This window comes from Schistocerca americana, chromosome 7, assembly GCF_021461395.2.
Source record: "Schistocerca americana isolate TAMUIC-IGC-003095 chromosome 7, iqSchAmer2.1, whole genome shotgun sequence".
NCBI lineage: Eukaryota > Metazoa > Arthropoda > Insecta > Orthoptera > Acrididae > Schistocerca > Schistocerca americana.
In genome coordinates this window covers 313,555,942-313,571,011 of record NC_060125.1, presented here as the reverse complement: position 1 = coordinate 313,571,011, position 15,070 = coordinate 313,555,942, and the positions used below count along the sequence as shown (strand labels likewise).

Genomic DNA, 15,070 nt, shown 5'->3' with positions numbered 1-15,070 from the left:
CTGTGCGACAATCTAGAGAAGGAACTACAGTGCAGTCTTCCTCTGTGAAACAACTTTGGAAAAAGACATTTAGTATTTCGGCCTTTAGTCTGTCATCCTCTGTTTCAGTACCATTTTGGTCACAGAGTGTCTGGACATTTTGTTTTGATCCACCTACCGCTTTGACATAAGACCAAAATTTCTTAGGATTTTCTGCCAAGTCAGCACATAGAACTTTACTTTCGAATTCATTGAACGCCTCTCGCATAGCCCTCCTCACATTACATTTCGCTTCGCGTAATTTTTGTTCGTTCAAATGGTTCAAATGGCTCTGAGCACTATGGGACTCAACTGCTGAGGTCATTAGTCCCCTAGAACTTAGAACTAGTTAAACCTAACTAACCTAAGGACATCACAAACATCCATGCCCGAGGCAGGATTCGAACCTGCGACCGTAGCGTTCTTGCGATTCCAGACTGCAGCGCCTTTAACCGCACGGCCACTTCGGTCAGCCTTTCTGTTCGTCTGCAAGGCTTTGGCTATGTTTATGTTTACTGTGAAGTTCCCTTTGCTTCCGCAGCAGTTTTCTAACTCGGTTGTTGCACCACGGTGGCTCTTTTCCATCTCTTACGATCTTGCTTGGCACATACTCATCTAACGCGTAATGTACGACGGTTTTGAACTTTGTCCACTGATCCTCAACACTATCTGTACTTGAGACAAAACTTTTGTGTTGAGCCAACAGGTACTCTGAAATCTGCTTTTTGTCACTTTTTCTAAACAGAAAAATCTTCCTACCCTTTTTAATATTCCTATTTACGGCTGAAATCATCGATGCCGTAACCGCTTTATGATCGCTGATTCCCTGTTCTGCTTTAACTTTTTCAAATAGTTCCGGTCTGTTTGTCACCAGAAGGTCTAATATGTTATCGCAACGAGTCGGTTCTCTGTTTAACTGCTCAAGGTAGTTTTCAGATAAAGCACTTAAAAAAATTTCACTGGATTCTTTGGCCCTGCCACCCGTTATAAACGTTTGAGTCTCCCAGTCTATATCCGGCAAATTAAAATCTCCAGCCAGAACTATAACATGGTGGGGAAATCTACTCGAAATATTTTCCAAATTAACCTTCAGGTGCTCAGCCACAACAGCTGCTGAGACAGGGGGCCTATATAGACATCCAATTACCATGTCTGAGCTTGCTTTAACCGTGACCTTCACCCAAATCATTTCACATTTCGGATCTCCGTCAATTTCCTTCGATACTATTGCACTTCCTATCGCTATAAACACGCCTCCTCCTTCACTGTTCAGCCTGTCTCTGCGGTATACATTCCAATCTGAGTTATGTGTACGCACATGATTATACAAACCATAGTCCTTCAATATTAGCCTATTCCTACTCTGTCCCGTTTACATAAGGAACTAGTCAAAAACAACTGCCCCCATATGCTTCCTAACCTTCCTGTCACTATCGCTACGCACTATACTCCAGCATTTTTGCACAGCCCACCTCGATAACTCATGTTACAGAATGTAGCACAATGTAGTACGGATTAATAAGCTTATCTCCTAGTACCAAACAAGTCTCTTCCTAATATTCAAATCAAATTTTGTCTAATTTGTTTTCAATTCCTCCATTTTTCTCACTGAATCACAACAGTACCTTTATGAAAGAGATATTCTGCGGAACATAATCCGATAACCACTGATCTGGACGGCCAAATCAAAAAAAAAAAAAAGGTTAAAATGGCTCTGAGCACTATGGGACTTAACATCTGAGGTCATCAGTCCCCTAGAACTTACAACTACTTAAACCTAATTAACCTAAAGACATCACACACATCTATGTCCGAGGCAGGATTCGAACCTGCGACCGTAGCGGTCGCGCTGTTCCAGACTGCAGCGCCTAGAACCGCTCCGCCACTCCAGCCGGCACTGCCAGATCACTAATTACACTGTCTGATCAATAGTATATGGACACCTTTTAATGCACAGTAATATGGGCTGCGTCCACCCTTCACCTTTATGGCGGCTTGATTCTGCTGATGATACTATCAATGCAGTGTCTCAATGTCTATGGAAGGACGGTAACTCATTCAAGACCGAAACCACACGTGGTAGGGATTTTTGACTCTGGGTTCTCAAGCAACGTCGGTGTCCTAACTCATTCCAAATGTGTTCCAGAGTATTCAGATCAGAACTCTGGGCAGGCCAATCCATTTCAGGAATGTGGCTATCCACAGATCTTTGCCGCAGACATGCAGATTTATGACATGACGGATTGTCATGCTGATACATCGTCTTCGAACTCTCCCTTTACTTTACGCCGTACAAAAAGCTCCAAAATGTGTTCAGATCCTTCCGCATTTAGCATTTTCTTAAGCGCAATAACGGGACCACAGTCTAACCCCGAAAAACACCCAATACCATAACACCACTTCCTTGTACTTCAGTGTTGGCACTACACTTGTTGGCAGGTAACGTTGCCAGGCATTCGCCAAACCCAAACCGTTCTACAGGATTTCCACAGTGAACAGTGTGATGCATCACTCAAAATCACTCATTTCCAGCCATTCGCTGTACATTGGCGCTGTTCCTTTCGCAAACTCAAACGTAGCTTACCATTAACTAACGAAATATGTGATTCATGACGAGTTGCCAGACCACTATACTTCATTTTTTAACTCCCTATGCACAGTCATTGTGCTAGCTGGACTGATGGTAGTACTCTGTAGTTCACGAGCGACTCCTTCAGCTGGTTTCATGCGATTTGTTACGACAACCTTGGAATGACAGACGTCCCTGTAGGTCAGAGTATGATCTCTGCCTCGTCTTGGTTTGCTTTGTTTGTTTCTTCACGTATCCACTTCACAGTCACAACCCCGACAGCAAACTTTGGCGGTTTCAGAGCGTTTGAAATATCCTTGATGGATATGTTACTCAGGTGACACCCAAAGACTAGTCTACGTCTGAAATCAAAGAGCTCCCATGTTCTACCTATTCTGTTGTTAATGCTTCTCTACCGGAAGCATAGTTCTTTTTTTTTGTGGCATTTTGTGTCCAGAGAGTTATCACCTTTGGCGATTTTTTTCTGGAGTGGCAAGGTGTGATAAATAGTTTCACTTTATCGTGTATTCGATTGCAAAGGGACTTGGGCTCTCTGTGGGTCCTTGAGTCCATTGAAGGTGTTGGTTGGGTCGGAAGCACAGTATTCCCCGCTTCCTTTTATACTGAAGGGTCCATCTCTCACGACATCTAGCAGTCAGTTCGGCATTACATAGGAATGGCTGGACACTTTTGATCAGAAAGTGTATGATCGAGTTTAGACGCCAGCACAGTTGCCAACAGAGTTAACGTACGTATTGCACTATTCATAAAGAATGAAGCAAATTTGCTAAAAGCATAATTTGAAACCTGTCGTATTAGTTTGAAGTTTGTACGTAGATTGTGCCAGACTCCGAACCTATAAAATAACGGCGCAATTTCTCCCCGTAAACATTGTTCCAGTGCCATTTTATTGTGCCGTTGCGAGTGGTCATACCCGTTTTCATGGAGTTGTTTACACATGCATTCTTATGTCAGAAAGGGGTGGCGTGCCGATTACTTGCGACTAGAGACATTAAGGTTAACGTCTGCAATATGGTAATATTACACAAATAATAAATAATGAAGTGGTGAACAGAAAACAAGTATTTGCAATGTGGCCGGTAATTACTTGTTTGTCGATGATTAGAATAATTTTTCCTGAGCATCGGCTACTCAAATAAAATATTATGTTGTCATAACAACAAAAAGAAAGTTAGAAATGGATTTAACCAAGGTAATTGAGAGTGCCCTAGTATTATTATCGTATTGGCACTTCCTCATTTGACTTCGCAAATATGCACGATTTACATGTATTTTCTTACATACTTACCGACTTCCCTTTTACCTGACAGATCATATGAGTGCATTTCAAAAAATTCTGTTCCTAGCGCCAAGCTATTGAACTACTCTTCAATTTAGTAATATACGTACTGATTCTAGCCCACAACTGAGAATAAAGTTCTGTGACGAAAGGTCGCGTTTTGCTAATAAGCAAGATGCTTCGCAGAACAGTCACATCACAATCAGTTTTAAAGATGGTACTATCCGTTATTTGGTATGCACTCACAAAATCCACAAATATTTGGTCCGGATAACTTGTTTAACTAAGCACGAATGTTACACAATAGACCCCAACACAGTGTACAATCACTACATTTCACCTATGGTAAATGCCCTCAGTGATGTATCAAGTAAAGACGCTCTCGACTTTTACGCGAAGTTTCTGTATAACTTTGAATCGTCTTCGACTTCCTCTGCATTAAATTTGGGAATATGTTATTCATTTGTCTCAGGTTTGCTATCCTATGTCTGTCTAATGAATACAGACAAATTTCCAACCCTCGAAACTGTCAGGGATGTTATAATGCTTTCTATTTACATTACTTTGCTTAATTGTTGTCTGTTTATTAGCACCTCATGTATCATTACTCTTAGCTATAGTTCAGAATGTATGACTCACATGCGTCTCTCTTGTCACAGGGAAGGTCGGCATCACAATTAACAACATGTGGTACGAACCTGCTACCGACTCTCCGGCAGATATTGAGGCGGCAGAACGCAAGATGCAATTCTATGTAAGTACCAGGAACTCTTGCAACTTTTCTTCCCAATAGCATTGCAGTACCGTATTACAAGAAAAATGTGTATTTCTCTCAGAGTGTGGTAGAAGACTCTGGTTAACATGATTACCATAACATCAAGTAAATATTGAGACATTCAACGTTGATTCGTAGCTAAATCTGAAGAAATGTTACTTAAGCCTGTATTTCATTCATTATGGGACAATGTTTTTAGAAATACTCAAGTGTCTGATTTTTCTAATAGTGATAAGAAAACATTTTTCATCGGGACCGACACGGACGAAATACAACCCACTAAATGATTTTGTCAGTAAAGTTTACAGGACTTATACGCATAACTCAATACGCATAAGAACGAAAAATATGTCTTTTGGTTACTTTTGTGAACATTTGTATCTGTTTAACAAAGCTAGGTTCTACAAATGCTAGAATATATGGCGATTTTTGCCTTCATTTAAAAAGTTACACCGAAATTTTTGTAGCATGATTCACTATCTTGGACACAAAACAATAGTTCCGTCGAACTTAATTCAGTTACCTATCGGCATTGTCGCTTCTTACACATTCAGACGACATGAACGTTAAGGATTGCGAATTTGTAAAATAACTTATAGCTGTTGCGAGGATCCGAAAATGGAATCTAAAGAAAGAAAATAGTCGGGTTTAACGTCCCATCGATTCATTACAGTCGAAGCCTAAGTCCAGAAAGTATAGGAAATCTAAGGGCCGTTTTCAATGGATCTGACCTAGCATTTACCTTAATCAGTTTAGGTAAATCATGGAAAACCTGTATCTGGATGGAAAACATAATTTGAGTATATAAAGGTAATTTGAACCAACATCCCGTCGAATTCGAGTACAGGGTCTTCACCGCATTACCACCACCACAGATTTTCTGAATGTATCTTGCTATTTTAGAAATTGATAAAGACAAGTGCCTCATATTCTATGCAAATTTTTTCTACAGTGGCTTCAAATCGGAAATAGGAATGTCTAAACGAACAATGAAGCTCAACTCAGATGTTGTCATAATGTCGTGCATTAAATATGGCGCAAACGTTGCCAAAGATTAAGGTACTCCTCAGGCCATACTAGAAATCAATCTCTTACCACAACATTTATCTCGTATTCACTTGTGTTGCCTTCGCCTACTGACAGCAAAATTGTCGACTTCAAGCCTCGCTTAGGTATCTGCTAAGATGAGTCAGTCAACTTGACCATGTACCTCTTTTTATTTCATGTCCTGTTCATACTATACGAAAGTGTCCGCCCCTGGTAGCTAAGGGCTCAGCGAGACAGAATGGCAATCCTAAGGGCCCGGGTTCGATTTCCGGCTGGGTCGGAGATTTTCTCCGCTCAGGGACTGGGTGTTGTGTTGTCCCAATCATCATCATTTCATCCCCATCGACCCGCAAGTCGCCGAAGTGGCGTCAAATCGAAAGACCTGCACCCGGCGAACGGTCTACCCGACGGGAGGCCCTAGCCAAACCGCTACATGAAAGTCACACACAACATAAAAACACAAAGCGTAGTTCAAATATCAGAGGCCAAACAAAAGTCTGTACCATCCATTTCCAACTCAGAAGCAATTCTGTTGTCAGAATGTGTCAGCAGCACCATCACTGAGAATTCCAGCAAAATCTAGTGGTCAAATTTGTGCAGCACAAAAGCTGTTACATGACTCAAATTGGTAAGTAGTGTAGGTGCACAGCTTGTTAGAAAATGCCGAAAACAAGCGACCGTGGACTCAGCTGCAGTCGCCGTAAGTTTCAGCAAGTCACTAATGAGCAAGTACATGTAGTCAAGCACGACTCACCTGATAACGGATACATTTCCACAATGGGATACGCCACCTCCAAGTGGGTTAATGCCCACACCTGCATGAACGTGTCTTAAGATCCACATCTATAGCGGTATCAGACACTTAACTACTTCCAACATTCTCTCCAAGAATAACACAAATCTGATACATATTGCCATAATCATTTTTGATGTTCCACACCAGTGCACATTTTGCAGGTTTGAGACAGTATGGGCGGAAGAATGATTGGCTTAAGATTCTGTACTTGGCAACTGCCTATACCTAATGAATTTCTCTTCCAGTCTGGCCTGTACAACCACCCAATTTTCACGGCCGAGGGAGACTGGCCTGAGGTGGTGAAGCAGAGGATTGCGGCAAACAGTAAGGCTGCGGGCTACCCCAGGTCCCGACTAGTGGAGCTCACGCCAGAGGAGGTGGAATACATCAGGGGTGAGTAAACGACACTACCCACAGCATCTCTCTACTGGCCTAATGGGCTTGAATACCAGCCGTTGTAAAGATTATTATAAGGTATTGGCTTCACATAAACGCTGTGCAAAAGCTAAAAGACATACAGAAAAAATAACGATAGGGACGTCCATGAATTGGCCAAATGTGAATCAGTATTGATGGTTCAGCGACAATTAGGAACCAAATATCAAGTAAAAGCTACAACGGACAAACGAATCCATGGGTGGTACCACACATTTCGTGACACTATCAGCTTATATGGTCTGAAGAAAATAAGCTGGCTGGGATCGTCAGCTGATGAAGTGGACTGTGAAAGGGAGTCAGGAAGCCGAAGAAATCGACGACACACACGAACAAAGAACTCAATAAACCATCTCAATGTACGCAAATGTCTGCATGTAAAACCAGTACTGGCTATGGTTGTTCATGCGTTGACTGCTTAGGAAAATGAGCTTCGTTCTGAATGTTGCATCGACTCACAGTGGCTACTGCAGGATCATGGGTTTTCACTGAATTTGGTATTCAGTGAAAAAGTCATGGTCCATGTGTCCAGAAAGGTGAATTGTCATAAGGTGTGAGTTTTTGGCACAAACCATCCACAAGCTTGTGGAAAACATTTGTGGTTCACAAAAAGTTAACTTATTTTGTGCCATGTCCTTTTAAAATTTTGTGGATCGTTTTTCTTTATGAAGAAAACTGTGACAGGTTTCATGTACTTGTACACGCTATAGCAATGGTTAGTGGCATAATTGCTGCAAGACAGGGGAGACTTCGTTTTGCAACAAGATGGTGCTCCACCACACGTTATTTCGACATACGTATTACCTTAATGTCAAATTACCACACTGTTAGATTTACTGTGCGTCCCACCATGACAGTTCTATTCTTCAGTGGCCTGCACGGTCGCCTGACTTAATCCATTCGATGTCTTCTGATCTGGTTATCTAAGAGATCGTGGGTTCCTGGCTCCACTGCACTTAATTTGGAAGAGTTGCAAGGAGGATTAATTATGGCAGACACTTATTTTGACACTGACGTATTCAGATATGTATAGCAAGAGTGAGCATTTTAGTGATTTTCACATCTCATTTAGCACTTCTATGTAAGTTAAAAACTTGGTGGGATGCTGTACCCACTGATATTCGTTTATTTTCGGTACCTCTTCCAGCTTTTTCGCAGCCGTCTTCTGAAGCTTCAGAGGTACTTATGAATAATCTTGTAATAAAGCCATGCACAAATAACATCCACACAGCTAGGATCTTGTGCGTCTCCCGTCATAGAGAACCATCACAGTTACACTCGAGGAATACTTAATTCTCTTTATTCCTTGCACTTTTGCTTCAAACAGAAAAGTCATTCAGGATGGAACAGAACAGTGTTTTAAAGAGACACTCAAAATGGGATGTTCTGTCTCGATATTTCCTCGTGTATACTTTGAACACATGGTAACCTATTCTGTATTTTGGTTAGTGCATTCCACTATATAAACTGCATCCTAGGACCAGACTTCCCACAGACATTAGGGTTATAAATTAGGTATTGCTATCTGACGAAACCAGCCTAACGTCGTGCTATTCTTCACAAAATATCAAACTCCAAACTAGGCCAAAGTGCTGCGAAATGTACAGTTTCTGACCACATGAAGCAACGCAAAGTAGTATTCGTTAGCTACGCTGTTAATGAGTCATGACTAGACCCTCATACAAATTCCAGGAAATGACAACGTGGGGAAATAACTCACTGGACAAATAAATTACTCACCCCTACATAGGTCATTACTAGCATCATTTAACATCAGGTGATTCCCTCCCTGGACTTGATAACTAACGAAGTTTGGTTAAGAAATGAGCCCACAAGTCTGTGCAAGCCATTCGCTGAGGATCTGACTGCGCAATTCCACCAAATTGCAGGATGCTGATGCCAGTGTCTTTTCCGCTGTTCCAACATGTCCCGCAGATTTTCTCTGGAGTTCAAGTCGGGTGATTTCTCAGTACAGTCGAGTTGTAATATGGTGGGCGAGCGTCCAGAAATATAGTCACACATTCTTCCAGCACCATGATGCTTGTTGTTCTATTTATGTGCCTGTATGATCAATGGTTCAAATGGCTCTGAGCACTATGGGACTTAACAGCTATGGTCATCAGTCCCCTAGAACTTAGAACTACTTAAACCTAACTAACCTAAGGACATCACAGAACACCCAGTCATCACGAGGCAGAGAAAATCCCTGACCCCTCCGGGAATCGAACTCGGGAACCCGGGCGCGGGAAGCGAGAACGCTACCGCACGACCACAAGCTGCGGACTATGATCGATGGTCTCTTGCGAGGTGACGGACGCGAAATGTTCACTGCGTCCAATTCCCTTTAAAGTGTTCTCTTGCTAATACTTGTGAATGGACCTTCATTCACTGTCGTTGGCAATTGGAAGCGATTTTGATTCACAGGGCGTCAAAAGACTGAGTCGTTCTTCTCGTCTACCTCCTACTCCGCATGCCACCTAATGCTGGCGGACGGTGCTTATGGTGCTACTAACTCACCCTCCCTTCCCTGTTCCACTCCCCAATGTCGCGTAGAAAGAATGATTGTCAGTAGGCCTCTGTGTTAGCTCTAGTTTCTACAATTTTCTCGTCGTGGTCATTTCGTGAGATGTTTGTGGGAGGAAGAAATATGTTATCCGACTCTTTTCGAAAACTGCTCGCATGAAATGTCAATAGTAAACCACTTCATGATGCACAACGCCTCTCTTGTAACGTCTATTACTGGATTTGTTGAGCATCTTTGTAACGAACCCATGACGAAGTGAGCGACTCTTTGTTGAATCGTCTGCATTTGTTTATCAGTTCTACCTGGTAAGGGACCGTATTTGATGTAAAATACTCAGGAATCGGTCGAACAAGCGTCTTCTAAGCCACTTCCTTCGTGGATGAGTTATATTTCCTGAAGATTCTTCCTATGAATTACAGTTGGCGTCTGCATTTCCTTCTTTTTTTGTGAGTGTTCATTCCACGTTAGATGCTCTGAGTAGTTACTCGAAAATATTTTACGGTCGATACTGTTTCCAGCAATTGTCACGAATAGTGTAGTTGCACAGTAGGGGATTTCTTTTTCTATGTGTTCGTAGCACGTTCAGGGTCGTCTCTAATGTGATTATTACTGATTTGTCGCCCCCATAGCCTCCCTCTGTTGGTATCTGCTGCAGGTCCAACTTAAAGATGCCGCATCTTCCTCTCCAAAAGCCCATCTCCAGTGCAAGCAACTTGTTTCTCTGACGCTTATTTATTATCCACATTTCTGCTCCGTACGCAGTGATGTTTACAACAAATGAACGTTATATCAACTGTTTGGTCCTTTAGAAGGGGCTGAGTACAGCTGCCATCGGGCCCTCCTACACCGACAATTTTATTATTTAAGTCTTCTTCGCTTCTTCCGTTTGATGACATCGTAATCCCCAGACTCTTAAGGGAGTTACATCCCCTGATCTTACTGGCTCTAGCCTCCAGAATCTCTATGGCATTGCTGCCAGTTTTCAGATATTCCATTTTTCTCATGCTTATTGTCAGGCCCCATCTTTCATACTCCTCTTTTAACTTCCGTAGCATGTACTCAGCACCATCCTGGTCACCCACTACGACAACCTCGTCAACAGCAAAGGGAAGTGTAAATTAGATTTCATCCCCACAGGGACTCTCATGTATTTCCATATGTTCCTCCAGTGCTTCTTCCACATGGACATTAAATGGCGTCGATGCTGTAGTGCGCTGTTGGCGTAGACCTTCTGCAACTAAAAAATCTGGCGACACTGAATTTCCTGTTTTGAAAGCGTTGCCGTTATCCATACACAATCGTTTAACTTCTCTTATGTAAATAGTTGACATGACACTGTTCTACGTACTTACCTAAGGATTGTTTTGTGGTAGCGTATCATACATTTGAAAATGAATTCACATCAGAAACAGCACGGAAATAAAGCAATAATAATAATTAATAATATTAATTAAAAATATGGGCTATTGTTACCAATTTAATATCAACTGGAGGGGAACACACTTTTCTCTCGGACATTTTGCGGTGGCAGTTCACGCTGACGCTACTTAATGTTACGCTTTTCCATCTATATGAAAAAAAATCTGTCACTTTTGGGACACATGCTATGGTCTGTATTTTCTATCGTTAAAGAAACGAGGTTCTACATTTATAAAATAGCTGTACCTAGTGTAGAAATATGTGTGACAGTGGACTAACCTGTTTCAGGCACGTCTGACTTCTACGGACTGAACCACTACACGGCCAACCCAGTATCAGACGGCTCCAGCGGCTACGACCCCTCCATGGAATTTGACGCGGGCGTCGTTATCGGGGAATACACGGACGCACCGCAGGCAGCATCCACCTGGCTCAGGGTTCGTAGTCTCTATGTTCACTGAATCACTCATACTTGTCCGTCTTCTGTACTGCGTATGTGTTCTATGAGACATTTGGTGAAAGTGAATCAGAGCGCTGGAAGGGAGTCGGCTTAGAACAGCGTCGGATAACACAATTCCCACAAATTTATTCCTCAACTGAGGCCATGTTTGATAGCGGGACTTCTATTACGAAGAAACTCACTCTTTACATTTGCTCGTCTGCTTACTATATCCTACTTGCTTCGTTCATCATGCGGTATTCGTCTTACAAGGTAGCAAAATTCCCTCGATTCGTCTACTACGTATCACAAAAAATTTGACGTTAAGTTTAATTCAAGTTTCGTTTCTGTCACCTGTATTTATGCTATAAGATGTATTTTTTCTTGCTTTTTGCAATCCTCGGTGATACTCGAAATGACACAGTTCCTAAATTGTGCTGAAAAACGCGTAAATTCTTCACCAGTTTTTCACACTTACGTTGTACTGTTCACAGTCTGTCCGATAATACCTTTATCGTTTGTTATAAATGAGTGCTAATTCTCTACAACGTTCACTAAACATTTTGGTTCCTGTGCTACAGTCCCGTCATTAATAGGTGATCGACTTGTACGGCAAATAATAGCGTGATCATTTCAAACTGTAATAACTATGGAGTGAACCCTAGCAATACCAAATAATTTTCCATAAGGTGCGTTTCAACAGAGAGAGGCGATATTTATGCCCACGCCCAAAACAAGTTTAAAAGAACAAAATTCATAAAATGTTGATGGATTAGATTAACAACATACTTTTAAAGAGATACTGATGTGTGCGTAAAGTCCTGAACCTGCAGATACTGAAATGACGTTCAATGTGGAAAATGACTGCTACTTAAGACTTAAATTCCTGGGATAAGTTTACCTAAAAATTAAAACATTTGGCGAATCTGGTAGGAGAATTCATTAAAAACAAAAATATTTTTCTGTATATTAAGTAGGTGACTAGATTACAATATTTGCAAAGGGTGAGCATAAAGCAACCCCGCCCCCCCCCCTTAATATTGCGAGGGTTAATACTTCTGCAGAGTTGTTTCAAACACTTGAGCAACAGTTTGTGGCTCCACGAGTTGCTATTACACACTTTGTTCCACGAGGTTAAATGTTAGATGAATTCCACAATTCTTTGATCTTTTAATGTCTGCTGATAAACATTCGCGTTTGTGCTACACAATGTTCTGGGGGAGAGACATTTTTCTGCTGAAAAATCCCGGCTCATAACACAAATCCGTGATGATTCTCTGTGAGCTTCAGTTTTTACTTCTTCAAAGACAATCCGAACTGAAACATTTGTACATGTATTTTTGCGTCGTTGCCCTTAATATCAATGAATTTGGTAACCAATCTAATTGCCACGTTATCCTTGCAGAGCACTCCTTGGGCCTTCCGCAAGCTGTTCAACTGGCTCGCGCAGCACTACCCTGGCTACCCAATCTTCGTCATGGAGAACGGCTGGTCGGACACTGGAGAGCTCGAGGACCAGGGCCGAATAGACTACTACGCTGTGAGTGTTCTGTCTAATTCTTTCGATTCGATCAACATTATCATAAACTTCTCTGGTACATCTTCTAAGACAAAGAAAAGATGCACCACGAAAGAATTTCCAGAATGGAACAGAAACTGATAGATGGGACTCACAACTACAGACAAACGATTACAATTTCAGGAAAATTAGAATATTTGTTCATGAGAACAATCTTCACAAATTGAGCAAGACAATAACGAAATGGTCCACCTCTGGTTCTTTTCTTAGCAGTTTCTCGGTTTGGCATTGACTGACAGAGTTGTAGGATGTTCTCTTGACAGATATTGTGCCAATTCTGGCAAGGTGAAATGTTAGATCCTCAATATTACGCTCTGGTATGAGGACCGCACCCATAATGCTCCAAAATTTCTCAGCTGGGGAGAGATCCGGCGACTTTGCTGGCTAGGGTAGGGTTTGACAAGAATGAAGACAAGCAACATAAACTCTCGCCATGTGACGGCTGGCATAATCTTGCTGAAACGTCAGGTCAGGATGGCTTTCCAATGAAAGGCATCAAAATGGGGCATAGGATGTTGTCAAAATACTGTTGTGCTGTATGGTGCAGCGGATGACAACCAAAGGGTTCCTCCTATGAAAAGAAATGGAGCACCAGACCACCACTCCCGGTTATCGGCCTGTACGGTGGGGGAGAGCCAGGTTAGTATTCCATCAATTTCCGGGGAGTCTTTGGCCTGGAATCTCACGGAATGCAGTAGAATTGTCTTCAGTGATGACTCTTGCTTCAAACTGAGCCCTGATGACCAGTGAATAAGCTTCTGGAGGCGCCCTGAACAGCAGCGGGATACCAGTCTGACTGTTTACGAAACTGTTACACAGCATTACATTATTCTGTCAGTGGTTTCGTCATCCTTATGATTGAGGTAATGTCATAGGGTCTCTTTCTGAAAATAAAGTTTTTTTCTGTTCACAGTCCTACTTGTCTGCTATGCTCAAGGCTATTAATGAAGATGGTGTTGACGTAATCGGCTACACAGCTTGGAGTCTCCTGGATAACTTCGAGTGGGGCACAGGATTCACGTAAGTAAAGCCAGATGATCGCATTCTATTGTCATCAAACATTATGGACAGCTCTTCAGACCACCTGACCTCTTAGTATCACAATCAGATGGCTCAGTAACATTTGGTATATGCAAGATGTCCATTATGTGTACGAACGTGTTACATGCATTTCTGTTATTATACCAAAACATTTCTCCCGGCTTCAGCACTTACCTGTAATCTATTGCCACCCATCATCAAAATTAATAGATCATGTGTATTTTTGTGGGGCACTTAACTTGATAATTACAAACACACTGTAGTTAGATCCATAAAAATTCCTCCACTTCATACACAGATCGTTCAGATATTGTACTTCTCGGTTGTTTCAGGACCAGATTTGGACTTCACCATGTGGATTTCAACGATCCAGATCGCACAAGGACACCCAAGGCGTCCAGCAAATTTCTTGGACAAATCTTCAAAACGAAAACCCTTCCTGCTGAGTACCTAAACTAATTTACAAGAAGTATTGGACAGTCGAAACAATAAAAATTTGTATAAATAAAGCACTTAATGTTTGTTTCGTGATCTCCATTGCATCCCTATTCCATGCCAGACATACCTGAAGTGAGTCTTCGGTATGTGACTTAAGTGCTGTGATCTCCCTTCATCTGTCTTCAACTGCCTGGAAAACAGTGAAATACGTGTGCAGATTTTCCCATTTTAAGACGCCATGTACAAGTTGCTCTATCGCTCAGCTGTATTTAAAAATTTAGGGAGAATCTTAAATTTCATCAAAAGGAAATCTTCACCGTCTGCTTTGTATTCTGGTGGATGACTGAAGCACACTTCTTCTAGGAGGATTTCCACCACAATCCTTGTCTTTAACTACACAATTTATACGTGTACAACATCCAACCATAGTAAAACATCCTGGCAGATTAAAACTGTGTGCCGGACCGAGACTCGAACTCGGGACCTTTGCCCTTCGCGGGCAAGTGAAGCTGTGAGGACGGGGCGTGAGTCGTGCTTGGGTAGCTCAGATAAAACAATATCCATATTGATGCTGTTTACGGTGCTTAACACCGCCTAAACACATTAAGATTATAGCAACTGAGTGTGGTTTGAGGAAGCTTCTTGTGATTGAGGATTGGTAACACTGCACCGTTCACATTCTGTAGCTGA

The 15,070-nt window shown here is 41.9% G+C and overlaps 1 protein-coding gene across 1 annotated transcript in view; it reads left to right on the top strand.

The window, feature by feature from the left end:
- The window catches only part of LOC124622903 (myrosinase 1-like), a 31,314-nt gene extending 16,913 nt beyond the window's left edge, over positions 1-14,401 (top strand). The window contains exons 6-11 of the mRNA XM_047148693.1: positions 4,547-4,641; positions 6,751-6,898; positions 11,172-11,320; positions 12,728-12,862; positions 13,815-13,921; positions 14,275-14,401. Of these exons, the coding sequence (XP_047004649.1) occupies positions 4,547-4,641; positions 6,751-6,898; positions 11,172-11,320; positions 12,728-12,862; positions 13,815-13,921; positions 14,275-14,401 (761 nt within the window). The remainder of the gene's footprint in view (positions 1-4,546; positions 4,642-6,750; positions 6,899-11,171; positions 11,321-12,727; positions 12,863-13,814; positions 13,922-14,274) is intronic.
- Positions 14,402-15,070: the final 669 nt, after the last annotated feature.